The 27,603-nt window shown below is 40.1% G+C and overlaps 1 protein-coding gene and 1 long non-coding RNA gene across 2 annotated transcripts; both read right to left on the bottom strand.

The window, feature by feature from the left end:
* Positions 1 to 571: 571 nt before the first annotated feature.
* Positions 572 to 27,544, bottom strand: LOC144335246 (uncharacterized). The gene is made up of 4 exons (XR_013405923.1): positions 26,731 to 27,544; positions 23,592 to 23,646; positions 21,618 to 21,683; positions 572 to 670 (listed from the first exon to the last, which is right to left on the bottom strand). It is a non-coding gene; the product is annotated as an uncharacterized LOC144335246 (long non-coding RNA).
* On the bottom strand, positions 13,731 to 14,782 carry LOC721408 (olfactory receptor 1P1). The gene has a single exon (XM_015118276.3). The coding sequence runs from the start codon at positions 14,780 to 14,782 to the stop codon at positions 13,784 to 13,786; it is 999 nt and encodes a 332-aa protein (XP_014973762.3). The 3' UTR covers positions 13,731 to 13,783.
* Positions 27,545 to 27,603: the final 59 nt, after the last annotated feature.

Raw genomic sequence — 27,603 nt, 5'->3', positions numbered from 1 at the left:
AGGTGAGCATTTGCAGGGATCCTCTTTATCTTTTAAAGAATGAATAAGGTCTAGTATTTGATAGTACAATAACATCACTATGGTCAATAATAATTCAATTGTACCTTAAAAAGTAACTAAAATTGTGGATTGTTTGTAACACAGAGGATAAATACTTGAAGTGATGGATACAACACTTACCCTGATGTATTACATACTGTATGCCTGTATCAAAATATCTCATGTACCCCATAAATATACGCACCTGCTACGTACCCACAACATTTTGGAAAATGTAAAAATTAATGAAAAATTATGACATTGGTTTGGTTGCTTTGTAATGTAGGTAGATGTTATATATATAGCATCTAGCAAAAGGCATTTGGAGCAGTAAGTGAGATTATGCAAATAGAGTTTCTACATTTTACATGAGGCGGCATGATATTAACTGTAAATGGACTGTGAGAAGCTAAGCATGTATATTGAAATCCTACAGCAGCAAATGCAAACAGAAGAGAAAGGAGAATAACTTAAAAAGCAATAAATAAATAGGAATTATAAAAAGGATTATTACCATGAGTGGAGCGTCCCCTCTGCTTGTTAAACTTCCAGCTGTGTTTCCTGCTGGTGCACACATCCTGCCTTGCTTAGGTGTCTCTCCTCATTATTCTACGTTCCCTCTGTAGGCCGGCTGTGGAGTCAGAGGAAGAGCATTCACCATGAGGGAAACTGGGCTCAAATACAAGATCTGCATTTTTCTAATGGAAAGCCATGGGCAGACGGGCACGGCGGCTCACGCCTGTAATCCCAGCACTTTGGGAGGCCGAGGTGGGTGGATCACCTGAGGTCAGGAGTTCGAGACCAGCCTGGCCAAGATGGTGAAACCCCATCTTGGCCAGGCATGGTGGCTCATGCCTGTAATCCCAGCACTTTGGGAGGCTGAGGCGGGTAGATCACGAGGTCAGGAGATTGAGACCCTCCTGACTAACATGGTGAAACCCCGTATCTACTAAAAATACAAAAAGTTAGCTAAGCATGGTGGCGGGCACCTGTAGTCCCAGCTACTTGGGAGGCTGAGGCAGGTGAATGGCGTGAACCCGGGAGGTGGAGGTTGTAGTGAGCCGAGATCGTGCCACTGCACTCCAGCCTGGGCCACAGAGTGAGACTCTGTCTCAAAAAGAAAAAAAAAAGAAAGACATGGGCTAAGTCACTTCATCTTTTAGAGATGTGACTTCTTCATCTGGAAGGAGGGCTACTGCCATCTGTGCCACAGGACTATGTTGAAAACGAAAAGAGACAATAATATATGTGATATACTAAAGGCACACACCCACATACATACGTACATTTCATATGTAATGAAATGGCTACTGTCTCTGAACCTATGTGGCACATTTTTAACTTCTTTTATAGCATTTATCCCTTTCTTCCTTGTTTCATTTTTCTAAAAGAAGTATTTGAGTGCTCAGTTAATAGTGCAGGACAATACACTGTGCTATGTCCCTTGGCTGATAGAAAAGGGAGACACACACATAGTTTGACCTGGAGGGACATCAAGTCTTGACTGTACAAGTGTCTTCCTTCCCCAACTAGAATCCTCATTCTCCATCCTGGCTCCTTTTCTTGAAGTTCACTCATTCTGCAATGAATTCTTTGTTGAAAACTTGACTTATCAGCTCCCCTCTGATCCATGTTCTGTTAATTTTGCTCCAAAACTTTATATCTTCATTCTACTATTTAATTCAATACATCCACAAGAGTCACAGGAACACTAAAAACACACCCAAAATGGAACTATTTTTTTCTGAAATTGCTCTTTTGTTCACTACTGTCATTAAGGGCATCTTTTTTGTGTGTGACTCAAACTCAAAATCTTGTGGACATCTTCTTACTTATTGCTATCATAATAATTCATTCTATGGTTTCCATTTCCACACTACATTTGCATCTAGATCATAGATGCAAAGAAGGATACCTTCTTATATAGTATCTATCCTCTTTGGTACTTACTATTTCACTATGGAGAATAAACACCTAATTCCATTAGACCTTACTGACTTTATCCATAACAGCAAAATTAGTCTTGTATTCATTATGTATCTTCACTTTCTCTTCCCTAGATTGCTTTAAGAGATGTCTAATTTAATTAAACTCCTGGTCTCATCACTGTCCTCTCCTCCCTTACTGCTCTCTTATCTATCCATTCTTAATTAAAGAGAAACTCTCTTCACTGTTTCATTCAGAGCTTTTAACTATGTATCTATGCAACTATCATAATTTCATAAACACCCCTGGACTCACCACTTAATCTGAATATTAAGACTGTAGTAATAACCGACAACTAACTATGTGATAACCCTAGTTCTATTCCTCCATCTCACCTCTTGAATTTTGTCTCATCTTCAATCCTGTGGTCATTCTTTCCTTTGCTTTTGTTTTTATTTTATTATTCATTAATGACTGTCTTAGTAAGATTTTAGGAGGAGTTGTATTATCTTTATATATAGTCTAGTTTAAACTATGAAGTAAGCACAAAAATATTTCCTCAGGTCAGTTTCTTTTTTTATTATACTTTAAGTTCTGGGGCACATGTGCAGAACGTGCAGGTTTGTTACACAGGTATACACATGCTATGGTAGTTTGCTGCACCCATCAACCCATCATCTACATTAGGTATTTCTCCTAATGCTATCCCTCCAATAGCACTCCACCCCCTGACAGGCCCCAGTGTGTGATGTTCCCTTCCCTGTGTCCATGGGTTCTCATGGTTCAGCTCCCACTTATGAATGAGAACATGCAGTGTTTGGTTTTCTGTTTTTGTGTTAGTTTGCTGAGAATAATGGTTTCCAGCTTCATCCATGTCCCTGCGAAGGAAAGGAACTCATCCTTTTCATGACTGCATAGTATTCCATGGTGTGTATGTGCCACATTTTCTTTATCCAGTCTATCACTGATGGGCATTTGGGTTGGTTCCAAGTCTTTGCTATTGTGAACAGTGCCGCAGTAAACATACGTGTGCATGTGTCTTTATAGTAGAATGATTTATAATCCTTTGGGTATATACCCAGTAATGGGATTGCTGGGTCAAATGGTATTTCTGGTTCTAGATCCTTGAGGAGTTGCCACACTGTCTTCCACAATGGTTGAGCTAATTTACACTCCTACCAACAGTGTAAAAGCATTCTTATTTCTACACATCCTCTCCAGCATCTGTTGTTTCCTGACTTTTTGATGATCGCCATTCTAACTGGTGTGAGATGGTATCTCCTTGTGGTTTTGATTTGCATTTCTCTAATGACCAGTGATGATGAGTTTTTTTTTTTCCATGTTTGTGGGCTGCATAAATATCTTCTTTTGAGAAGTGTCTGTTCATATCCTTTGCCCACTTTTTGATGGGGTTGTTTTTTTCCTAAATTTACATTCTTTGTAGGTTCTGGATATTAGCCCTTTGTCAGATGCATAGATTGCAAAAATTTTCTCTCATTCTGTAGGTTGCCTGTTTACTCTGATGATAGTTTCTTTTGTTGTGCAGAAGCTCTTTAATTAGATCCCACTTGTCAATTTTAGCTTTTGTTGCCATTGCTTTTAGTGTTTTAGTCATGAAGTCTTTGCCCATACCTATGTCCTGGGTGGTATTGCCTAGGTTTCCTTCTAGAGTTTTTATGGGTTTAGGTCTTAAGTCTTTAATCCATCTTGACTTAATTTTTGTACAAGGTGTAAGAAGGGGGTCCAGTTTCATTTTTCTGCATATGGCTAGCCAGTTTTCCCAATACCATTTATTAAATAGGGAATCCTTTCCCCATTGCTTGTTTTTGTCAGGTTCATCAAAGATCAGATGGTTGTAGATACATGGTATTATTTCTGAGGTCTCTGTTCCATTGGGCTACGTGTCTGTTTTGGTACCAGTACCATGCTGTTTTGGTTACAGTAGCCTTGTAGTATAGTTTGAAGTCAAGTTGCATGATGCCTCCAGCTTTGTTTTTGTTTTTGTTTTTGTTTTGCTTAGGATTGTCTTGGCTATACGGGCACTTTTTTTGGTTCCATATGAAATTTAAAGAAGTGCTTTCTAATTCTGTGAAGAATGTCGATAGTAGTTTGATGGGAATAGCATTGAACCTATAAATTACTTTGGGCAGTATGGCCATTTTCATGTTATTTATTCTTCCTATAAATGAGAATGGATTGTTTTTCCATTTTTTGTGTCATCTTAGTTCCTTGAACAGTGGTTTTTAGTTCCCCCTGAAGAGGTCCTTCACATCCCTTGTAAGCTATATTCCTAGGTATTTTATTCTCTTTGTAGCAATTGTGAATGGGAACTCATTCATGATTTCGCTCTTGGCTTGTCTGTTGTTGGTGTATAGGAATGCCTGTGATTTTTTCACATTGATTTTGTATCCTGAGATTTTGCTGAAGCTGCTTACCAGCTTAAGGAGTTTTTGGGCCGACTATGGGGCTTTCTAAATATAGAATCATGTCATCTGCAAACAGATTCTCTTCCTATTTGAATACCCCTTATTTCTTTCTCTTGCCTGATTGTCCTGGCCAGAACTTCCAATACTGTGTTGAATAGGAGTGGCGAGAGAGGGCATCCTTGTCTTGTGTCAGTTTTCAAAGGGATTGCTTCCAGCTTTTGCCCATTCAGTATGATGTTGGCTATGGATTTGTCATAGATGGCTCTTATTATTTTGAGATAATATCTAGTTTATTGGGAGTTTTTAACATGATGGGATGTTGAATTTTATTGAAGCCCTTTTCTGCATCTATTAAGATAAGCATGTGGTTTTTGTCATTGTTTCTGTTTATCTGATGGATTACATTTATTGAACCAGTCTTGCATCCCAGGGATGAAGCTGACTTGATTGTGGTGGATAAGTTTTTTGATGTGCTGCTGGATTCAGTTTGCCAGTATTTTATTGAGGATTTTTGAATCATGGTTCATCAGGGATGCTGGTCTGAAGTTTTCTTTTTTTGTTGTGTCTCTGCCAGGTTTTGGTATCAGGGTGATGCTGGCCTCATAAAATGAGTTAGGGAGGAGTCCCTCCTTTTCAATTGTTTGGAATAGTTTCAGAAGGAATGGTAGCAGCTCCTCTTTGTTCCTCTGGTAGAATTCGGCTGTGAATCTATCTGGTCCTGGGCAGTGTTGGGTTGGTAGGCTATTCATTACTGCCTCAATTTTGGTAGTTGTTATTGGTCTATTCAGGGATTCTACTTCTTCCTGGTTTAGTCTTGGGAGGGTGCATGCGTTCACAAATTTATCCATTTCTTCTAGATTTTCTAGTTTATTTGTGTAGAGGTGTTTATAGCATTCTTTGTAGTTTGTATTTCTGGGGGGGGTCAGTGGTGATACCCCTTATATCATTTTTTTGTCTATTTGATTCTTCTCTAGTCTAGCTAGTGGTCTATCTATTTTGTTAACTTTAAAAAAAAAACAGCTCCTGTATTCATTGATTTTTTTTGAAGAAGGGTTTTTCATGTCTCTTCCTCCTTCAGTTCCACTCTGATCTTAAAGTTATTTCTTGTCTTCTGCTAGCTTTTGGATTTGTTTGCTCTTGCTTCTCTAATTCTTTTAATTGTGATGTTAGAGTGTTGATCTGAGATCTTTCCAGCCTTCTGATGTGGGCATTTAATGCTATAAATTTCCCTTTTAACACTGTTTTAGCTGTGTCCCAGAGATTCTGGTACATTGTTTGTTTTCATTGGTTTCAAATAACTTCTTAATTTCAGTGTTAGTTTTGTTATTTACCCAGGGGTCATTCAGGAGCAGGTTGTTCAATTTCTATGTAGTTGTGTGGTTTTGAGTGAGTTTCTTAATCCTCAGTTCTAATTTGATTGCACTGTGGTCTGACAGACTGTTATGATTTCATTTATTTTGCATTTGCTGAGGAGTGTTTTACTTCCAATTATGTGGTCGATCTTAGAATAAGTGCCCTGTGGCACTGAGAAGAAAATATATTCTGTTGATTTGGGGTGGAGAGTTCTATAGATGTCTATTTGGTCCACTTGATCCAGGACTGAGTTCAAGTCCTGAATATCCTTGTTAATTTTCTGTCTCGATTAGATCGGGGTGTTAGACTCCCACACAATAATAGTGGGAGACTTCAAATGTCTTCGTGGGTCTCTAAGAACCTCTTTTATGAATCTCAGTGCTTCTGTATTGGGTGCATACATATTTAGGATCATTAGCTCTTCTTGTTGCATTCATCCCTTTACAATTACGTAATACCCTTCTTTGTCTTTTTTGATGTCTGTTGGTTTAAAGTCCGTTTTGTCATAGACTAGGATTGCAACCCCTACTTTTTTTGCTTTCCATTTGCTTGGTAAATTTTCCTCTATCCCTTTTTTTTGGGGCTTATATGTGTCTTTGCATGTTAGATGGATCTCCTGAATACAGCACACGGATGGGTTTTGACTCTTTATGCAATTTGCCACTCTGTGTCTTTTAGCTCATTTACATTTAAAGTTATTGTTATGTGTGAATGTGATCCTATCATGATGCTAGCTGGTTATTTTGCACACTGGTTAATGCAGTTTCTTCATAGTGTCATTGGTCTTTATATTTTGGTGTGTTTTTTGCAGTGGCTGGTATGGGTTTTTCCTTTCCATATTTAGTGCTTCCTTCAGGAGCTCTTGTAGTGACAAAATCTCTCAGCATTTGCTTGTCTGTAAAGGATTTTATTTCTCCTTTGCTTATGAAGCTTAGTTTGGCTGGATATGAAATTCTGGGTTGAAAACTTTTTCTTTAAGAATGTTGAATATTGACCCCCACTCTCTTCTGACTTGTAAGGTTTCTGCTGAGAGATCCACTGTCAGTCTGATGGGCTTCCCTTTGTAGGTGACCTGACTTTTCTCTCTGGCTGCCATTAACATTTTTTCTCTCATTTTGACCTTGGAGAATCTGATGATAATGTGTCCTGGAGTTAATCTTCTCGTGAAGTATCCTATGATATTCTCTGTGTTTCCTGAATTTGAATGTTGCCCTGTCTTGCTAGCTTGGGGAAGTTCTCCTGGATAATACCCTGAAGTGTGTTTTCCAACTTGTTTCCATTCTCCCCATCTCTTTCAGATACTTGTTTCAATCAGAGGTTCAATCTTTTTACATAGTCCCACATGTCTTGGAGGTTTTGTTTGTTCCTTTTCATTCTTTTTCCTCCAATCTTGTCTGCCTGTCTTATTTCAAGATAGTCTTCCAGCTCAAATTCTTTTCTCTGTTTGGTCTGTTTGGTTATTGGTACTTGTGGTTGCGTTGTGAAGTTCTCGTGTTGTTGATACTGTGGTTGTGTTGTGAAGTTCTCATGTTGTGTTTTTCAGCTCCATCAGATCTCAGTGACATTCCTCTCTAAACTGGTTTTCCTGGTTAACAGTTGCTGTAATGTTTTATCATGGTTCTTAGCTTCTTTACATTGGGTTAGAATGTGCTCCTTTAGCTTAGTGAAGTTCATTATTACCCACCTTCTGAAGCTTACTTCTGTCAATTCATCCATCTCAGCTTTCACCCAGTTCTGTGCCCTTGCTGGAGAGGTGTCACCATCATTTGGAGGAAAAAGAGGCACTCTGGCTTTTTTGAGTTTTCAGTATTTTTTCATTGATTATTTCTCATCTTCATGAGTTTCTCTAGCTTCGATCTTTGAGGTTGCGGACCTTTGGATGGAGTTTTTGTGGGGGACTTTTTTGTTGTGGTGGTTTTTGCTTTCCGGTTGTTTTTCTTTTAATAGTCAGGCCCCTCTTTCACAGAGCTGTTGCCGTTTGCTGTGGTTCACTCCAGAGCCTGTTTCCTGGGTCCCTCCTACACCTGGAGGTGTTACCAGAGGAAGCTGCAGAACAGCAAAAATGGCTTCCTGCTCCTTCCTCTGGGATCTCTGTCCCAGAGGGGCACTGACCTGATGCCAGCGGGAATACTATAGTATAAGGTGTCTAGCGACCCCTGTTGAGGGTTTTCACCCAGTCATGAGGCACTTGATCTGGGACCTGCTTAACAAAGCACTCTGGCAGCCCCTTGGCTGAGGGGGTATGCTGCAATTGGTGGAACCCACTCATTTGGACTGCCCAGATTCCTCAGAGCCAGCAGGGGGAAAGACGAAGTCTGCTGATCCGCGGAGACCATGGCCCCCCCTCCACCCAGGGGCTCAGTTCCAGGGAGATCAGTTTTGTCCCTAAACTCTTGCCTGGAGTTGGTGAAATTCCTGCAGGGAGCCAAGCCACGAGGAGGAATGGGTCAGGGTCCAGCCTAAAGAGGCAGTCTGGCCATGATCTGCCACAGCCGCTGTGCTGTGCTGTAGGAAATTCATCCAAAGTGTCCAGTGTCCCCCGTACTGGCAGGGGAAAAACGGCCGACTGGAGCCGCAGTGATGGCTGCCACCCCTCCCCTGGGAGCTCAGCCTTGTTTTTGTGTGTGTGTGGTTTTTTTTTTTTTTTTTTTTGTTTTTTTTTTTTGAGACAGAGTCTTGCGGTGTCGCCCAGGCTGGAGTGCAGTGGCATGATCTTGGCTCACTGCAACCTCCACCTCGCTGATTCAGATGACTCTCCTGCCTCAGCCTCCTGAGTAGCTGGGATTACAGGCACCCACCATCATGCCTGGCTTTTTTTTTTTTTTTTTTTTGTATTTTGGTAGAGACAGGGTTTCACCATGTGGGCCAGGCTGGTCTTGAACTCCTGACCTCAGGTGATCCACCCACCTCGGCCTCCCAAAGTGCTGGGATTACAGGTGTGAGCCACCGCGCCCGGGAGGGAGCTCAGTTTTCTTAGGCAGCCACCAGCTGCAGTGATGACGGCAGATCCCCCTCCCCCCGAAACTCGATAGTCTTAGGCAATCTCCAGTTGAGTGGCCGCTGAGAGTCTGCACAGCTCTGTGCTTGGACTCCCAAAGGGAATCTCCTGATCTGTGGGTTGCACGGATCCGGGGGAAAAGTGTGGTTCCCTGGGCAGGGTAGCACCATCACTCCCCACCTCCCTTGGCTGGGGGTGGGAGCTCCTCTTGCCCTGTGTGGCTCCCAGGTGGGCCATCGTACCACCCTGCTTTTCCTCACGCTCCATGGGTTATGCCAACTGCCTAGTCAGTCCCAGTGAGAGAACCTGGATACCTCAGCTGCCATTTTCGTTCTTCTAAGTGGGAGCCTCTGACTGCAGCTGTTTCTAGTCAGCCATCATGGCCCCTCCCCTCTGTATTTTCTTATACATTTTAGAATAATCTTGTTTATATCTTAAAAAATCCTGCTGGAATTTTGATAGGAATTGAATTAAACCTAAATCTCAATTTGAGGAGAATTGGCAACTTGACTACGTTAAATTTCACAATTCATGAACATATTCTGTCTCTCCATTTATCTAGGTCTTCTTGATTTTTTTCAGCAGTGTTTTGTAGTTTTCAACATAAAAATCCTGTACATGTCAAAAATTAGCTGGGCATGGTGGTGCGCACCTGTAGTCCTAGCTACTTGGGAGACTGAGGCAGGAGAATTGCTTGAACCCCGGGGGGCAGAGGTTGCTGTGAGCTGAGATCCCGCCATTGCACTTCAGCCTGGGGAACAGAGCGAGACTCTGTCTCAAAAAAAACAAAAAACAAACAAACAAAAAAACCGTTGTGTACATATGTTTTTAAGATTTTTGTTTTAACATTTACATTTGTTTTATTTTCCTGAGTGTGATTGTCAATGCTTTTGTATTTTTAAGTTTGGTGTCTGCATGCTTATCGCGGCTATATAGATATACAGCTGATTTTTGTATGTTTATCATGCATTTCATGACCTTTCTGAACTCACATAAGCATTTTTTACATTTTGTTTTTGTTTTTAGATTTTTAAAGACATTTCTTGGAATTTTCTATGTCCTCTGAATCATATCATCTGAAAATGGTGACAATTTCATTTCTTTATTTCTGCATGTATGCCTTTTATTTCCTTATCTTATTGCACTGGACATAACTTCCAGTTTTTTATTGAATAAGAGTAATGACAGTGAACATTCTTGATCTGTCCCCAATTTTCATGTGTAAAAATTTAGTCTTTCCTCATAACCTCCAGTATAATGTTAGTCATAGGTTTTTTGTAGATGCTTTTTATCAAGTTGAGGAAATTCCTCTTCATTCCTCTCCATCTGAGGTTTTATTTTAAAAAATTTATGAAAAGGGTGTTAAATGTTGTCAAATCCATTTACTGTATCAATTAGTAGGATCATGTAATTCTTCTTTAGGCTGTTAGTATGCTGGATTGGATTGACTGGTTTTCAACTATTGAACCAACCATGCATACCTGGAATAAACCCCACTTGATCATGGTATGTAATTTCTTTTATATATTGCTGAATTTGATGTTATGAATTTTTGCATTTATATTCATAAGGATATTGGTCTGTAGTTCTCTGTGTCTGTACTCGTCATCTGGTTTTGGCATCAGGGTAATCTCTTCTCTCCTTTTCTGTTTTTGGAAGAGATTATGTAGAATTTGTGTTAATTCCTCTTTTTGATGGAGTTTTCCAGTGAAACTATCTGGACCTATATATTTCTTTTGAGGTGTTATGAAATTGTTAATTCAATTACCTTAAGAGCTGTAAGTCTACTCAAATGATCTATTTCACATTGGATGAGTTGTGGTAGTTTGTATTTTTTGAGGAATTCGTTCACTTTATCTTCATTGTCAAAATTGTGTGTTTAGAATTCCTAATAGTATCCTCCTCTCTCTTGTATGTCTGCAGGGTCTGTAGTGATATGCCTTATTTCAGTTCTTATATTGTCTTCTCCGTTGTTTCTTTGTCAATCTTGCTAGGGATTTGTTATTCATCTTTACAAAGAACCGGGTCTTCACTTCATTGATTTTTCTCTGTTGTTTTTTATGTTCAATTTCATTGATTTTTGATCCTATCATTATTACTTGCTTCTATTTGCTTTGAATTTATTTTGCTCTTGTCTAGGCTTCTTAAATGAGAACTTAGATTCTTGATTTGAGACTTTCCTCTTTTCTAATGTATGTATTCAGTGCTATATATTTTCTTCTTATCACTGTTCTAGCTTTGTTCCACAAATTCTGATATGTTATATTTTCATTTTAATTCAGCTCGATTTTTTTTAAAATTATACTTGTGACTTCCCCGTGGATTATTAATAAATGTGTTGTTTAGTTTTTGAGTGTCTGGAGATTTTCTTCTTGTTATTGATTTCTAGGCTGATTGCATTGTGGTCAGAGAACACACTCCGTATGATGTATGATTTCAATTATTCTAAATTTGTTGGAGTTTGTCTTATACCCCAGTATATGATCTATCATGGTATATATTCAGGGGGCACTTGAAAATAATGTTAGTTCTGCTGTTATTGAAGGGGGTGGTCTATAAATGTCAAATAGATACTGTTGGTTACCGCTGTTGTAGAGTTATCCCATATCCTTACTGATCTTCTGTCTAGTTATTCTATCATTGTTGAGAGAGGGGTTTTGAAGTCTTCAACTATAATTGTGAACATTCGTCTATGTCTCTTTCAGTTTTTTTCTCACATATTTTGCATTTCAACTGTATGATGAATACGTTTTCAGGATTGCTATGTCTTCTTGGTGGATTGAATCCTTTATTATAATATCCCTGTCACTGGTAATTTTCTTTACTTTGAAATCCACTTATGTGAAATATATACAGCCACATCTCTTTCTTTTCATTGATGTTTATATTTCTTTCTCCATTCTTTTCCTTTCAACCTAAGCTGTAATATTTGAGGTGAGCTTCTTGTGGACAACATAGAGTTGGGTAATGTTTATTTTGAATCCACTCTGCCAACTTCTGTCTTTTAATTGGTGCATTGAGACCTTTTACATGTAATATAATTAACAATATGTTCATATTTAAATTTGCCATTTTATTTTTTGTTTCTATGTGTTTTCTTTTTCCTGCCTTCTTGTGAGTTGCTTTAACATTTGATTCATTTATTGTGTTTTTGAGTATATCCCTTTGTATAGTTTTTTAGCGGCTGCTGTAGGTATTACATTAAACATACATACATAATTTATCACATTTTACTGTTTCCATCATTTTACCAGTTCAAGTGAAGTGTGGAAGCCTTACCTCTCTTTAACTAATCCACTAAAATAAAACCAACTGCCCCTGACCATTTCATGCTCTTCATGTAGTAGACCAACAGAAAAAGATGAGTCATTTTTTAACTGAGATAATTGATATTGATTACCATGAAGATTTATGGCTTATGCCATGAACTTTCATATTAATTCCATAGATGGTAATAAATGCTAATAAGCATTTTAGTCATAACACACACAAAAAAAGCAGAATAACTAAAACCTCTAATAGTTGAAGGTCTAATTCATTCAATAGGTAGTAGAGAGTCAAGCTAATTATCTGCAATTACAGCTTTGGGACAACCAACAGTAGTATGGACTGTATCTTGTTTTGATTACACTTTTATGCAATCTTACCATCTCCTAACTGGCCACCAACTTAAAGGGAATTCTGAGTTATGGGGCATATACCCACCCTGTTTGAGAAGGAATGAGGCTGAATTCATTTTAACAACACATAGAGGCTCCAAATCATAGGATGAGAGCTGGATACAATGGGGAACTGCAAATGGATCTAAGTAGCACAGGCATGGACTGCATTGAACACGAATCTCATGTACCTCCTCAGTTTCTCTCGACAGTCTCCTCCTTTCTGAAGGCATCCTCTGCCTCCTGGACCAAGTCACTACCACTGACAGCCTTACCCCTCTTGTGGGAGATGGGGTGTGCTACTCAGCACAAGGAAGCAAAAATATGTGTGGTCCACAACTCTCTGTCAAATTCCTCAAGATGGCTGGCATCCCAGTTTTTGACCCAGACCTGCATGGGCTATAGGCAGATACACACACACAACACTCACAGTCAGCCACGACTTAAGCAGATAAGGAAGAAAGCTAGAAATAACTACACATGGCTGGGCGTGGCGGCTCATGCCTGTAATCCCAGCACTTTGGGAGGCCGAAGTGGGTGGATCACTGCAGGTCAGGAGTTCAAGACCAGCCTGGCCAACATGGTAAAACCTTGTCTCTACTAAAAATATAAAAAATAGCCAGGCGTGGTGGCAGGCACCTATAATCTCAGCTACTTGGGAGGCTGAGGCAGGAGAATCGCTTGAACCTGGAAGGCAGAGGTTGCAGTGAGCTTGAGATCGTGCCATTGCACTCCAGCCTGGGCAATAAGAGTGAGACTCCATCTCAAAAAAAAAGAAAAAGAAATAACTACACACTAGTTACCATAATATATAACTTACATTTATTATATCATCTCATTACAAATTGTTTGTAAATCTTTTTACTAAGAGAACATAGATCACTCCTATATCGTTGACAGCTTTGTTTTAATAGCTGCAAATATTTTTGATTCATAACCTTGAGACAATAAGTATTTGTATAATTTCCTATTTTTGTAGGAAAACATACACTTGTTCACTTAAATTTGTAAAGTCTTTGCCATCTGATTGACTTTATTGCTAAATATTGTCATTAGCCCACTTTCCATGACCTCATTAAGTTTTAATAAACTAGCATATAAAAGGCTACACAGGCTTTTAGAATTAAAAGCATTGCAAAAGTCATGCCTCCTTTTAAAAAATTATTAATAAGTTAAATAAGCAAATAAGGAGCTCTTAACAGATTAAGCACAAAGCAAAACATTGATTTCCCTTTATAATACCAAACTTGCAGTGGGCACTTGGGGAGGGGAGTGCTGATAAGGGATATGTGGGATTCAGAAATGAGACACTTTGAGGTAGAAATTTCTGTCAAGCCCCTCACTGGAGGGGAAGGAGAACACCTTCAGTTTCTCAGCAGAAGTCACTGGCCCTGGCCCTGTGAGAAGGAGACTCTGCCCTTGAGAAGTCTAACCACTGCAGCCTTCATGTCCTTGTTCCGCAGGCTATAAATAAAGGGGTTCAGCAGGGGAGTCACCACTGTGTACATGACAGCAGCCGCTGTATCCTCCTCTACTGAGCTAGAGGAAGAGGATGAGGGGCACAGATACGCCCTGATCACCGTCCCGAAGAACAGAGCAACAACAACGAGGTGAGAGCCGCAGGTAGAGAAGGCCTTGCGCCTTCCCTGGGCAGAGGGCGCCCTAAGGATGGCCGAAACAATTTGGATATAAGAGCCCAGGACGAGCATAAAAGGGATTAAAATGACTGTTCCCCCTAGGAACAGGAGCACAAGCTCATTGACCTGGGTGTCAAAGCAAGACACCTTCATCAGCGGTCCCAAATCACAGAAGAAGTCAGGAATGATCTTAGAGCAGAAGGAAAGCTGGGATATGAGGAAGGTGTGAGTCATGGCGACAAGACTCGTGAGGGTCCAGCAGGCGGCCACCAGGACGGCACAGCGGTGGAGGCTCATGATCATCATATAGTGGAGTGGGTGGCAAATGGCCACATAGCGGTCATAGGCCATTACAGCCAGGAGAAAGATGTCCATGTCCCCAAAAGTCAAGAAGAAGTAGAGCTGTGCCAAGCACCCTGCATAGGAAATGGACGTGCTCTGGGTCTGGATGTTCACCAGGGCCTTGGGCACGGTGGTGGAGGTGAAAAAGATGTCTGTACATGACAAGCTGGCAAGGAAGAAGTACATGGGGGTGTGGAGGTGTGTGTCGGTGCCAATGGCCAGGACAATGAGCAGGTTCCCAGCCACAGTGACCGCGTACATCCACAGAAACAACAGGAAGAGAATGTGTTGCTGCCGTGCCTGGTCTGAGAGTCCCCAGAGGAGGAACTCAAAGGTACTAGTCTGATTCCCTCCTTCCAGGAGCTCAGAAGTCGGAGAAAAAACACCTTGAGTGAGCCCCATTACAGGTCTGTAAAAATGCTTTACTTTAGATTGGTGAGCATGCTATTCTCTGAGCTTTAAGGAAGAAAAAAGAAAGACAGTGTACTTTTATTGGCCATCTACTATGTGCAGTGTAAATTTTTACTGAAATACACTATGCTGGAAAGTGTGGGAGATACAATGTGAGGTAATTAAAATACATTTCTCATTTGTTTTTCTACACTCTTTTTCATCCCAAATGTCTTTAGCTGTACTCTCAGAGGAGTTAATATCTGTAAAATGAATGAATGAAAGCATCTTAATTACTGACTCTGGACCTGGCACAGTGCTAGGTAAGTAAGACAGTGATAACCCTTAACCTCAGGAAATTTTTGATCTAATGGTCTAGATATAACTGCCTCTATTAAAATCTTATATGAGTTGGATTCAGAGTTTCCCAGCCATTCACCTGCTTTCAAACCACTCTCAGACCCCAAGACTGTACCTGTTCTGATTCATCAAGCCCAAAACTCAATATTCTCTAAAGATGCAATTTCATATTATCTATTTTTCTGGAAACCAATTCAACAATCAACTATTTAGTAAAGACCCACTATGTACAGATTACTTTTTGAGGTGTCAGTGAGACTCCAAAGAAAAAAATCATAGTCTCCAGAATCTCAAACAGAATAGAACAGGATGTGTCCTAAAAGAGAAGCTGAAGGCCAAAACTCATCAATCAGGTAACTCACTGCAGGGTACAACTGGAGAAGCAGCCAGGGCTGTTCTGATGAAGAGGCCTTCATTTGGATAGAAATATCAGCAATAGGCCGGGTGCGGTGGCTCAGGCCTGAAATACCAGCAGTTTGGGAGGCCTGGGTGGGCAGATCGCTTGAGGTCAGGAGTTCGAGAATAGCCTGGGCAACACGGTGAAACCCCGTCTCTACTAAAAATACAAAAAAATTAGCTGGGTGTGGTAGTGGGAGCCTGTAGTCCCAGCTACTCAGGAGGCTGAGGCAGGAGAATCACATGAACCAGGGAGGCAGAGGTTGGTAGTGAGCCGAGATCACCACACTCATGCCAGCCTGGGCCACAGAAGCGGGGAAAGGGAATGAAGGAAGGAAGAAAGAACTAGGCAACAGGGAGTAAAGGGCCCTAATGATTACGACCACTGTGTGGGGGATGACTTTTCTCTCCATCTCCGACTGGTAAAAGTCCACACATTTCCACACAAATGCCACCTACTACTTAACATTTCATGCTCCTTCTCTAAGAGAAAGGCTGTTCCTGCACGAAGCTTCCACAAGATTTTGATGACACATTTTTTTCATCAGCACTTGAACATTTTTGTGCCCCCGTATTAATGGTACATTCTGTAACATGCTATGTCTTCCACACAGTAGCTGTAGTAGTGTTTTGACTACAGAAAAATTAAATAAATGTTAAATGATTAGAGTTTCTACTTTTCTCCTTTCTTAGGTCTTACCTTCCTTTCCTGAATTTATTCTTCTCAAGGCTGAGAATTTTAAAACACAGAGTCAAACAGGAGTTCGGGTCAATTTAATTCAGTTCAAGTCTGCAAACATTTATCAGTCTTCTCACTCTCTGTACATGCACCTTGACTATCTATACCCAGAGAAGGAAGGCATTCTGTATGTTTTATTTCTGTGTAAACCCTTGGGCTGAATGGAGTGAAGTGTTAGCCATTGACCGGTGGTGATGGCCTTGAGAAGTCTGTGAAAGCGAGAAGTTCTAAAACATAATTTGATCAAGTCACAGATAAAACTTTCAGAAGCTTTTGGTATCCTTTTCAACAAGTACATATCTGAAGAAAGAATAAAAAGGATGCAAAGGGAACTACATTAAGAAAAGGGTGCATGGAACCATATCTGAATTATGTATTTGGGACTAAACAGTGATTGTCTAGATCCTAATTTTCTTATGTCTCCACTGAGAACCATGCAAAGTGACAAGGAGGAGGAATATAAGCTCAGGTATGTATACTTTCATTGAAACTGAGAGTCAGAAACATCTCACATTAAAAAAAAACACACAACACCTTGGAAATGAGTGGAAGACAACACCATGAATCAGCCCCATCAATGCGGAAAGTAAAGGCCAAGCAGCAAAGTAGGTGAGTAGGGCAGGGGGTAATGGGGAGTATCAGAATCTACAAATCCTCAGCTGACAGTCATGCCTAGAAAGAGAGGACATAACCCTGAGGGATAGTTGTTATGTACAGATCTGAAGAAACAGGGCAAAAAGTCATGCCGAACAAAGGTGAAGAGGAAAGGTGAGGCAGGCGATAAAGCAATCTTCATTATTGTAGCAATGGAAGGAGTCCCCAGATGGAGAATCTGGGCAAGTTACCCTAATCTTGCTAAATCTCTGGTACTGAAAAAAGGCAAATTGTTCAAATGTGAATCATAACTAATGACTAAATTGCTGGACCTATAGAGAAATATGAAAAAGGAACCCCTGAAAAGTCAAGCTTTTTCTAAGAGAACTCACTAGGAAATTGTCTCTATTGAGAAAAATTCCAATACAATATGTCTTCAAGAATTTTCAAAGTCATAAAACTAATTGTGAAAGAATACTACAAATAGGAAATAAACTCAGAGAAAATATACCCGGACCACAGGAAGGTGTGAAATAGGAACTGAGAGAAGTCTGGATAGAAATTGAAGCAACAGTCACTTATTTTGAAGACTAAGTTACAGAGATTTTTTTTAAATGAACAATACAGAAATCATTATAAAGGATATAAAGGCTAGAAATCAGAAAGGCAAAAGAAACAAAAATAAAGAATGGGGTAAAAGAGTTAGAGAGAAAGAAATTGGCATAGAAGACTGACCAAGAAGATTATATTATAAGCAGAATCCCAAAGAAAAAAGTAAACTTCAGAGTAGAAGATTTAAAATTTAAATGAACTTCCCAGAATTGAAAGATTTTAGTCTACATATTGAAAAGGCATATATCTTAGTAAATTCCAAAAAGTATCTTAGTAAAGTTGTTAGACCTTCAAAATAAACAAAGAATCCTTCAGGTAACCAGTTCCTCCTCCTCCTCCGAAAAAAAATCAAGTTGGCATCAGTCTTAATAGCAACTTTCTATACCAGAAAGTAATAAAAGAACACAAGAAACTCAGAAATATAAAGATGAGCCAGGAATTTTATGGCAACCAATCTGTACTTGTATAAGGGCGATAAGCACAGAGTTTGAACATAAACTCAGGGATTATTGTTCCCATGGCTCTTTCTGGGGTTTCTATTAGAAGATGAAGTTCATATAATCAAGAAAATGTTAGAATAAACTTAGCAAAAATACAAGTGAAAAGCATTGAATATCAATTTACTGTAGAACTAAACTAGGATCAGAATGTGGGGCTAAAGGTGACAGGATACTAGTTAAACCATTATGGAAAACAGTGTGGCGCTTCCTCAAGGATCTAGAACTAGAAGTACCATATGACCCAGCCATCCCATTACTGGGTATATACCCAAAGGATTATAAATCATGCTGCTATAAAGACACATGTACACGTATGTTTATTGCGGCACTATTCACAATAGCAAAGACTTCGAATCAACCCAAATGTCCATCAGTGACAGACTGGATTAAGAAAATGTGGCACATATACACCATGGAATACTATGCAGCCATAAAAAAGGATGAGTTCGTGTCCTTTGTAGGGACATGGATGCAGCTGGAAACCATCGTTCTCAGCAAACTATCGCAAGAACAGAAAACCAAACACCGCATGTTCTCACCCTTAGGTGGGAACTGAACAATGAGATCACTTGGACTCGGGAAGGGGAACATCACACACCGGGGCCTATCATGGGGAGCGGGGAGGGATTGCATTGGGAGTTATACCTGATGTAAATGACGAGTTGATGGGTGCAGCACACCAACATGGCACAAGTATACATATGTAACAAACCTGCACATTATGCACATGTACCCTAGAACTTAAAATATAATTAAAAAAAAGTGACAGGATAATACCTAAATGCAATATATGCTAATAATATGCAAATAACTAACCAATCAATGGGAAAAGGAAGAAAGTAGGAAGTCTATTTCTGTTTATCTCTTAGGGACACTTAGGAGAAAAGGAATATATTAAGCAAATAAGTCAAATAGAAGCTTAAGCTTGTCTAAGAGGATAAAGAAAGAATATTCTTGAAAAAATAGTAATATTGAATGGTGGAAAAGGGAGAATAAAGTTTACAAGTTAATTTCATTGTATATAGTAAGGAACAAAAGACACTGTCGAAAGAAGAGACTAAAAGTATTAAGATATTAGCATTATGTAAACTTCCTATGATCAGAAAGAGAATGGCAGACTACATATTAAACAAAGTCATATGGCACACCTAGGCCTACACATCAGTTATGTTAATAAATGTAAATGAGCTTAATGAACCTTTTAAAAGAAACATACTTTAAATTGACTCTCAAAGCAAAACCCAACTCTATTCTGTGTATAAGAGAAATTGCTAAAATAAAGTATTTCAGAATGATTGAAAATGAAATGATAGGCAAAGGCATGGGAGGCTAATGTGACCAAAACAGCATGATCCTTATATCAAAAAAACAGAATTCAGGAGGACAAAATTAAACAATATGCAGGCTACTTTATAAAAATTAAACCTACAATCAAAATAGTTTTTAAAAATCTATAAAATTTATGAAGCTTAGTTTGGCTTAGTTCAACCATTGTAGAGGACAGTGTGGTGATTCCTCGAGGATCTAGAACCAGAAATACCATTTGACCCAGCAATCCCATTACTGGGTATATACCCAAAGGATTATAAATCATTCTACTATAAAGACACACACACACGTATGTTTATCGTGGCACTATTCACAATAGCAAAGACTTGGAACCAACCCAAATGCCCATCAATGACATACTGGATAAAGAAAATGTGGCACATGTACACCATGGAATACTATGCAGCCATAAAAAAGGATGAATTCATGTCTTTTGCAGGGACATGGATGAAGCTGGAAACCATTATTCTCAGCAAACTAACACAGCAACAGAAAACCAAACCCTGCATGTTCTCATTCATAAGTGGGAGTTGAACAAGGAGAACACTTGGACACAGGGTGGGGAACATCACACACCAGGGCCTGTTGGGGGGTTGGGGCTTAGGGGAGGGATAGCATTAAGAGAAATACCTAATGTAGGTGATGGGTTGATGGGTGCAGCAAACCACTGTGGAACGTATATACCTAGGTAACAAACCTGCACGTTCTGCACATGTATCCCAGAACTTAAAGTATAATAAAAAAGAGCTATAATATCTGGGTACCACATAAAACAAATTTTCTCAAAGTAGAAACTATAAAAGATCTGCGAAGAAACAAACACATTAATAAAAAGAGAAGGTTGGCTGGGCGCGGTGGCTCAAGCCTGTAATCCCAGCACTTTGGGAGGCCGAGATGGGCAGATCAAGAGGTCAGGAGATCAAGACCATCCTGGCTAACATGGTGAAACCTCATCTCTACTAAAAATATAAAAAACTAGCCGGGCGAGGTGGCAGCGCCTGTAGTCCCAGCTACTCGGGAGGCTGAGGCAGGAGAATGGCATGAACCTAGGAGGCGGAGCTTGCAATGAGCTGAGATCTGGCCACTGCACTCCAGCCTGGGCGACAGAGCAAGACTCTGTCTCAAAAAATTAAAATAAAAAAAAATAAGAAGAAAAGGTTTTGTCAGTCCAAGGCAGATCAAGTGATTAAAGGAAGGATAGAAAATATCAAAATAATGTGTACATTTGTGTGTATGAGTATGTTTTAATAATGGTAATGAATACACTTTACTTTGAAGTTCCTATAGAACATTTTTTAAAGACAGTTTATAGAGCCACAGACAAAACCTCAAATGAATTCCAAAAAGTAGCAATAATTCAATTAACGATCTCTGACAAAAACAATGCAATAAAAATTACATAAATAGAAATTAATTACAAAACCAAAAAATAAAAATGGCCTTTTAACCTGGAAAAAATGTTTGAATATCCTCATTAAATAACTCTAGGGTCCAAAGGAGATATAAAGATCTAAATTCCAGAATTTTTAGAAAACAATAGCAGTAATAGTAATACCACATATCAGAATCTATAGAATATTGTTAACACCATAATCAAAATATTCACTGCCTTAAATACTTATATGAACGACAATAAAGAATAAAACATGAATTAAGCATCTAACAAAATTGAATTGAAAGGAAGGAGAAAAATATTTAAAGCAAAAATTGAGTTAGAAACCAGAACGCAAAGTTTAAAAAAAAAAAAAAACACAAGTTATTTGGTCTTCAATAAACAGTTTTGGGACTCTTGCAAAAGGATGAATTGGAACTTGTACCTCAGATTATATACAAAGTTAACTCAAAATGGATTAAAGACCTATGTAAGAGCTAGAGTTATAAAAGTCGTAAGAGGAAATACAGGCATAAATCATTGTGACTTTGGATAAGGCAATAGTTTGTTAAATATAACACCAAAAGCACACAACAAAATGAAAAGCAGACAAGTTGCACATCATCAAAATTTAGAACATTTGTGCTTCAAAAGACACTATTAGCAAAGTGAGAAGACAGCTTATGGAATAGCTCACTTCTCACATAGCAGAAAATTTCATTTTCTCCTATTCCATAAGCAGATAAGGGATTTCTATCTAGAATATAGAAAAACACAAATACAACTCAGTAATGAAAAAGACAACGAACAATGGTATGTTTAAGGAATCAGTTCCGATGTGAGTTTTTTCCAAGCAACCTGGCTGAAACGATATAATAGGATGCATTATTTCTTTGTGAGGGTCTACATGATCATTTTCTAGAAAGCATAGGTATGTGTACTTACCTTTTTATATGAAGACAATAGTGTCCTTGTGGTTTTAAAGACAAATGTGAAATAAAATTGTTTCATCTGAAAAAAAAAAAAATGAGATACCACTTCCCACCCTCTGGGACGGCTGGAGTCAGTAAGTCAGGTAATAACATGCATTATCAAGGATGTGGAGAAAAAAAAACACTACATCTTCATCATGTGGGATTGATTCCAGGAATGCAAGGCTGGTTAAATACAGGAGAAACATAATCACCCATTGTTATAGACTAAAAGTCTGTAAGAGGAATCATAACTAGTTGGACAAGTTCCCTTCCCTCTAACATCATCCTCCCAGGAAACCCATCCCAGCCTCAGCAGGGAAGCTTTGGCAGGAACATGCTGTGCTCAGTTTTACTGTACCGGGAATGCTCCTTTCCCTGGGGTGGATGAGGGTCTTGCTCTGAGCCTGCATTCTTGGGTCTGGTAGAGCCAGGCATCTGTCCCAGTGCCTGAGTCTTTGCTCCAGTGGAGAGGACATGGCCTTCAGAGATCACTGGCAGCCTGGTGTTTCTGTCCAACCCATGGGACCCAAGCCCTCCTCTCCCAGCTGTTCACACAATTCCTCATCCCCACTCACCTCTCTCTGCTCCTGTCTGTTGCTGGCTGCATGTAGAGCACAGCTGATTCTATACTCTTCTCTCCCCTGCACTGTATCTAGATGAACCTGACCTGGGACTGAGCTTCCCTGACTTCCCCACCAGTGATGGGAGTCTGTCTTTTACTTGTGACAACTTACCTGTAACTCCTCAAGGTATTCTCTTACCTATAATCTCTCGTTTCTCCCTTTTGTTAAAAGAATTAGCATTGGAATTAGAGGTGCTGTGAAAGGCCACCTAGTTCATCTTTTCTGTCAATTCAAGAATCCTCTCGCCAGCATCCTCGAGAGGTGTTTTGCCTGCTTAGGGACCTACAGCCACGGGGAGCTCCCCCTCAGCAGAGCAACCTACTGCACTTTGAAGATGCTTCCTTTTTACCCTGTGACACTGGAAGTCCTGGGCACTTCTTAATACTATCAGGATGTGTTTTTAAAACACTTTTCAATCCATTTTACCTGTGTCAAATATAATATTATTCTCACACATTTGCAATTATAATGCATTTATCTGTGTTATTAAGCTGCCAGTCTTTATTCATTTTTTCTCATAATTTTTTTTTTTTTTTTTTTTTTTGAGACGGAGTCTCACGCTGTTGCCCAGGCTGGAGTGCAGTGGCGTGATCTCGGCTCACTGCAAGCTCCGCCTCCCGGGTTCCCGCCATTCTCCTGCCTCAGCCTCCTGAGTAGCTGGGACTACAGGCACCCGCCACCGCGCCCGGCTAATTTTTTTTTTTTTTTTTTGTATTTTTAGTAGAGACGGGGTTTCACTGTGGTCTCGATCTCCTGACCTTGTGATCCGCCCGCCTCGGCCTCCCAAAGTGCTGGGATTACAGGCTTGAGCCACCACGCCCGGCCATTTTCTCATAATTTTTATCTCTTTTTGCTTTCATATGAAACTTTTGACGAAGTCTTAAGTTTTTACTCTACAAAACAGATGATTGCTTCTGGAGTATTGATATTAATATTATCGGTACCCTATGTAGGTTTTTAAAACTTACATTTTCATGCTGAAATATTTTAAATGTATTGACAACTATAATGCATTGACCTGTGTTAAGTATTCTTTAAAACATGATTTTAACAACGCATGATTTCCTCTATCTATGCAAACGCTGCCTTACCCTCCCCTCCTCTATTCCAACCACTCTGAGCCACTTAGTGCTCATATATACATACACACACACACACACACACACACATATTCCCTTGTGTCTATCTATCCATCCATCCCTTGTATCCAGGCTTTTATGTGCAATAATTTCTACCCCCAGATACTTACAGGCATATAGTTTATACTCAGTTAATATTTGTTAAAAGAGTGAATGTCATACTGTTAGTAAAGGAAACATCACCTGTTCTCGCCTCTTGCCAGAGATCCGCTTGGAGGGTAGAGAGCTTCCAGTTCACCTAGAAAATGAGAAGGAATCAACTTGCTGTGGTCAAACACAAGAGCTCAAGAGTCCAAGTTTTAGAGTTTGAGAGAAATGGGCTTGAGTATCGATTCTACCATTTAAAAGTTATATGAACTTTAAATAATTTTTTAAGTGATTAGAGATAGGGTCTTGCCCTGTCACCCAGGCTGGAGTGCAGTGGTGCAATCATAGCTCACTTTAGCCTCAAACTTCTGTGCTCAAGCGATTCTCCTGCCTCAACCTCTTGTGTAGCTGGGACTATAGGCAAAGGCCACTGTGCCCAGCTTATGTGAAAATTTTAAGTATTTTCTCTAAACATCAACTTCCTCACCTGTAAATTGAGATAATAAATAGTTTCCTCCTTTTAGTGTATTGTGAAGGTTGAATAAAACACGTAAAGAACTTTGGAAAGCACCCTGGACAGTAAACTCTCAACAAATGCTGATTTGTACTCAACAGAGTTTGGTGAATATTATCTTTGAAATTTAAAAGTTCCAGGATATGTATGTTTATAAGTCACTGTTCTTCAATAATTATTTGCAGAATTCTGAGAGCCATTTAGATTTACAATTGCAAGTCTCCTTCTAGTTCAGAACAAAGGGCTCTAATATTTTCCTTTGGAGTTTCTCAAATTTTTGCATTGGATTTTAGTTCTCTATTCCCTGTAACTATCAGGCAGAAGGTAGGGTGATGCAGCCAAGGATCCCCTGCGGCCACCTGAAGCTTGGAGAGACAGGGAAGGATCCTGCCTTGGAGCCTTGGAGGGAATGTGGCCCTACTGACACCTTGATTTTGGACTTCTCGCCTCCAGAACTGTGAGAAAGTGAATTTCTGTGGTTTTAGGCCACCAAGTTTGTGACAATTTGTTGCAGCAGCAGTAGCAGGACACATACCAGGTAAAGTAACTCAGGTTCCAGGGATTTGGATATGGACATATTTGAGAAGCCATTATTTAACCTACCAGTCTTTATTCATTTTTTTTCTCATCATTTTTATCTCTTGTTGCTTTCCTGTGAAATTTTCAAGGAAATGTTTTTACTCTACAAAATGGATGATCACCTCTGAAGTGTTCATATTAATATTATCTGCACCCTATGTAGGCTTTTTAAATTTACATTTTTAGGTTGAAATATTTTAAAGTAAATTGTAATTATTGTGGCATTACACCCCTAAGTATTCAGCCTACATCTCAAAAAAAAAAAAAAAAAAAAAAAAAAAAAAAAAACCTTCCACTTGCCCCAAATAGTGCTTTCACACCGACTCAATTAATGATGATTTCTTATTATTATTTATTACTGGGCCATATTGAAATTTTTCCGGTTTCCCTAAAACTATCCTTTTTGTCTGGTTTGTTAAAATAGGAATCCAGTCCAGAACCTTGCATTGCATCTAGGAGCCCTGACCCAAGAATGTCCTAAATTCCCTCTAGAGTCACTGGAGACAGATCTTGCTATCATCCTGTGTGAAAGGAGCACACTGAGGCTGAGTGAGTTACTCCAAAGTCACACCCAGATAAGTAGCAGAATCTGGATTGGATCATTACTCTTTTGATTCCAAATGTCATGCACTGGTATGGCGTGCTTTGGAACGAAGAGTGGCCATGCACAGCTTTTATTTGGACCCCAATAGCTTTTCCTTCTGGCCAGCTGATGTCCAGCAGGCCCATTAATCAGATGTGTATCCACTCTTTTAGTCCTTCCTCCCAAAAAGTGCAAGTGTCAAGATTTTTTTTTTTTTTTTTTTTGAGACAGAGTCTCACTCTGTCGCCCAGGCTGGAGTGCAGTGGTGCAATCTCGGCTCACTGCAACCTCCTCCTCCCGGGTTCAAGCAATTCCCTGCCTCACCCTCCCTAGTAGCTAGGATTGCGGGCACCTGCCACCACACCCGGCTAATTTTTGTAATTTTAGTAGAGATGGGGTTTCATCATCTTGGCCAGGCTGGTCTTGAACTCCTGACCTCATGATCCACCCACCTCGGCCTCCCAAAGTGCTGCAAGTGTCAAGATTTCATTTGCTGACTCCATAAACTGCCTCGGGAATCTCTTGTCTTTGGGTTGAAAAGACTTTTAGACTTACATAGTCCTTCCTCCCCAAAAGTGCAAGTGTCAAGATTTCATTATATTTTTGTTATCAAATCATTAGGTCTTTATTCCCTACTTGACTTTGACTCTTGGAGATGGAGAACATGTCTTAGGTACTTTCATATTCTCTCAGCACAATTTCTGTGTTGAACAGAGGCTCTCCCGGGACTTGTGTCCCAGCCCAGCTGAGAGGCTTACCTTCTGGCCTGTGTCCATGTCAGCCACCATCACAATGACCGGTTGCCTCTTCTGTCCTCTACATCATTGGAAATAAACATTAAAAAGCTGCCTGAGAACTGAGAGGTTGTCCCCCTGTGGCGCGAGGAACACGGCCAGGTTCCCCTTCCTCTCTGTGGCAGCAGAACTTTGCTGCACCCCAATTGCAACAGGATGGCAGATGGGAGATTGCTGTTCATTAACCCCAAGACCTCTGGAATAATCCTAGGTTCTCCAGCCCTGGGCTATAGTGGACTTGTCCTATTTATTTATTTTCCAGGTAGGCTCCGTGTGAGCTCCCTGGGGTGTCCCTTGAGAAACTGGAGCTTTGTCATTTCCCGTGCCCTGTGCATCCCCTCAGGAGCAGTTTCTTGGAAGGGGGAAGGATGTGGTCCAGCAGTACTGGGATTTCTTCCATGAGAAGTTATTATCTGCCTGTTTCTTGGGTAGAACTAGAGAGCTAACCAATCTATCAAAAAAAAAAAAAAATCTGTGATATTTGCAATGATACTCCTTTAATTAAGTCACAAAAGGCCTCTGCTAAAATTAAGATGTCTTGCCTGGAGGGAATCATCTCTCGCGACCATAGAGAAAGTGTGAAGCCATGGCCATTCTCATTTCAGCGTGAGTTTTTTCTTGGAGTCTTTATGAGAAGGTCATTCTAAACTTGGTCAGGAAATGGGGAGATACCGAGAGAGACGCGGTGCTTTGGGAGCCTCTAGCAGGTAGAAGTTTGGGAACAAGGGGCAGCAGATGTTAGAAAACCGCGGGCTCTGGACATACCTCCGGCTCCACCCGCAGATCCCCAGCGAACATGAGCTCCAAAGTGCACAGCCATTGCCTTCCTCAGAGTGGGGATCCAGCACTGGTCCTCTGGGTGCAGCTGCTGCAGTTGTGATCAGAGCTGAGATCCTGAACCACGTCCATCCCACCAGCATCTCTGTGGCCTCGAACTTTATTGCTCTTCCTCCAGAAAAAGACTGGAAAAGAAAAGTTCAATTTTAGAATATATTTACAGTTGTGTTAGAATTACTAACCCGGCCGGGCACGGTGGCTCATGCCTATAATCCCAGCACTTTGGGTGGCTGAGGTGGGCAGATCACAAGGTCAGGAGTTCAAAACCAGCCTGGCCAACATGGTGAAACCCCATCTGTACTAAAAATACAAAAATCAGCCAGGCATGGTGGCGGGCGCCTATAACTTGGAAGGCTGAGGCAGGAGAAGTGCTTGAACCCAGAATGCAGAGGAGATTGCAGTGAGCTGAGATCGCGCCATTGCACTCCAGCCTGGGTAACAGAGTGAGACTCTGTTTCAAAAAAAGAAAAAGAGAATTACCTAGGTTAATTCTCCCTGCCCCCTTTCAGTGTGGTTATGTTACTCATTTGAAAGACAGTGGGAGCGGGAGGGGAATGTGTTACAATATGGTATCATAAAACATACCATATAGGCAGATAGATGGAGCTATAGGTATAGATGTTGATACAGCCATACAAACAGATATGTATATAAAATCAAGTATAGAAGAAAACCAACCAAAAATAATACAACTAGAAACAAATCTAACTGTATTTCAAATTAATAACAAACCACACTGAAGAAAAGGAAGGAGATCTAAACCAGGTAACTCTTGAACATAGTAATTTGACTCTATATGTT

This window comes from Macaca mulatta, chromosome 16 (genome assembly GCF_049350105.2).
Source record: "Macaca mulatta isolate MMU2019108-1 chromosome 16, T2T-MMU8v2.0, whole genome shotgun sequence".
Classification (NCBI taxonomy): Eukaryota; Metazoa; Chordata; class Mammalia; order Primates; family Cercopithecidae; genus Macaca; species Macaca mulatta.
This window is presented reverse-complemented; position numbering and strand designations above follow the sequence as displayed.

Coding starts and splice junctions, on each gene's coding strand:
- LOC721408 (XM_015118276.3), bottom strand. CDS start 14,782: ATGGGGCTCACTCAAGGTGTTTTTTCTCCGACTTCTGAGCTCCTGGAA.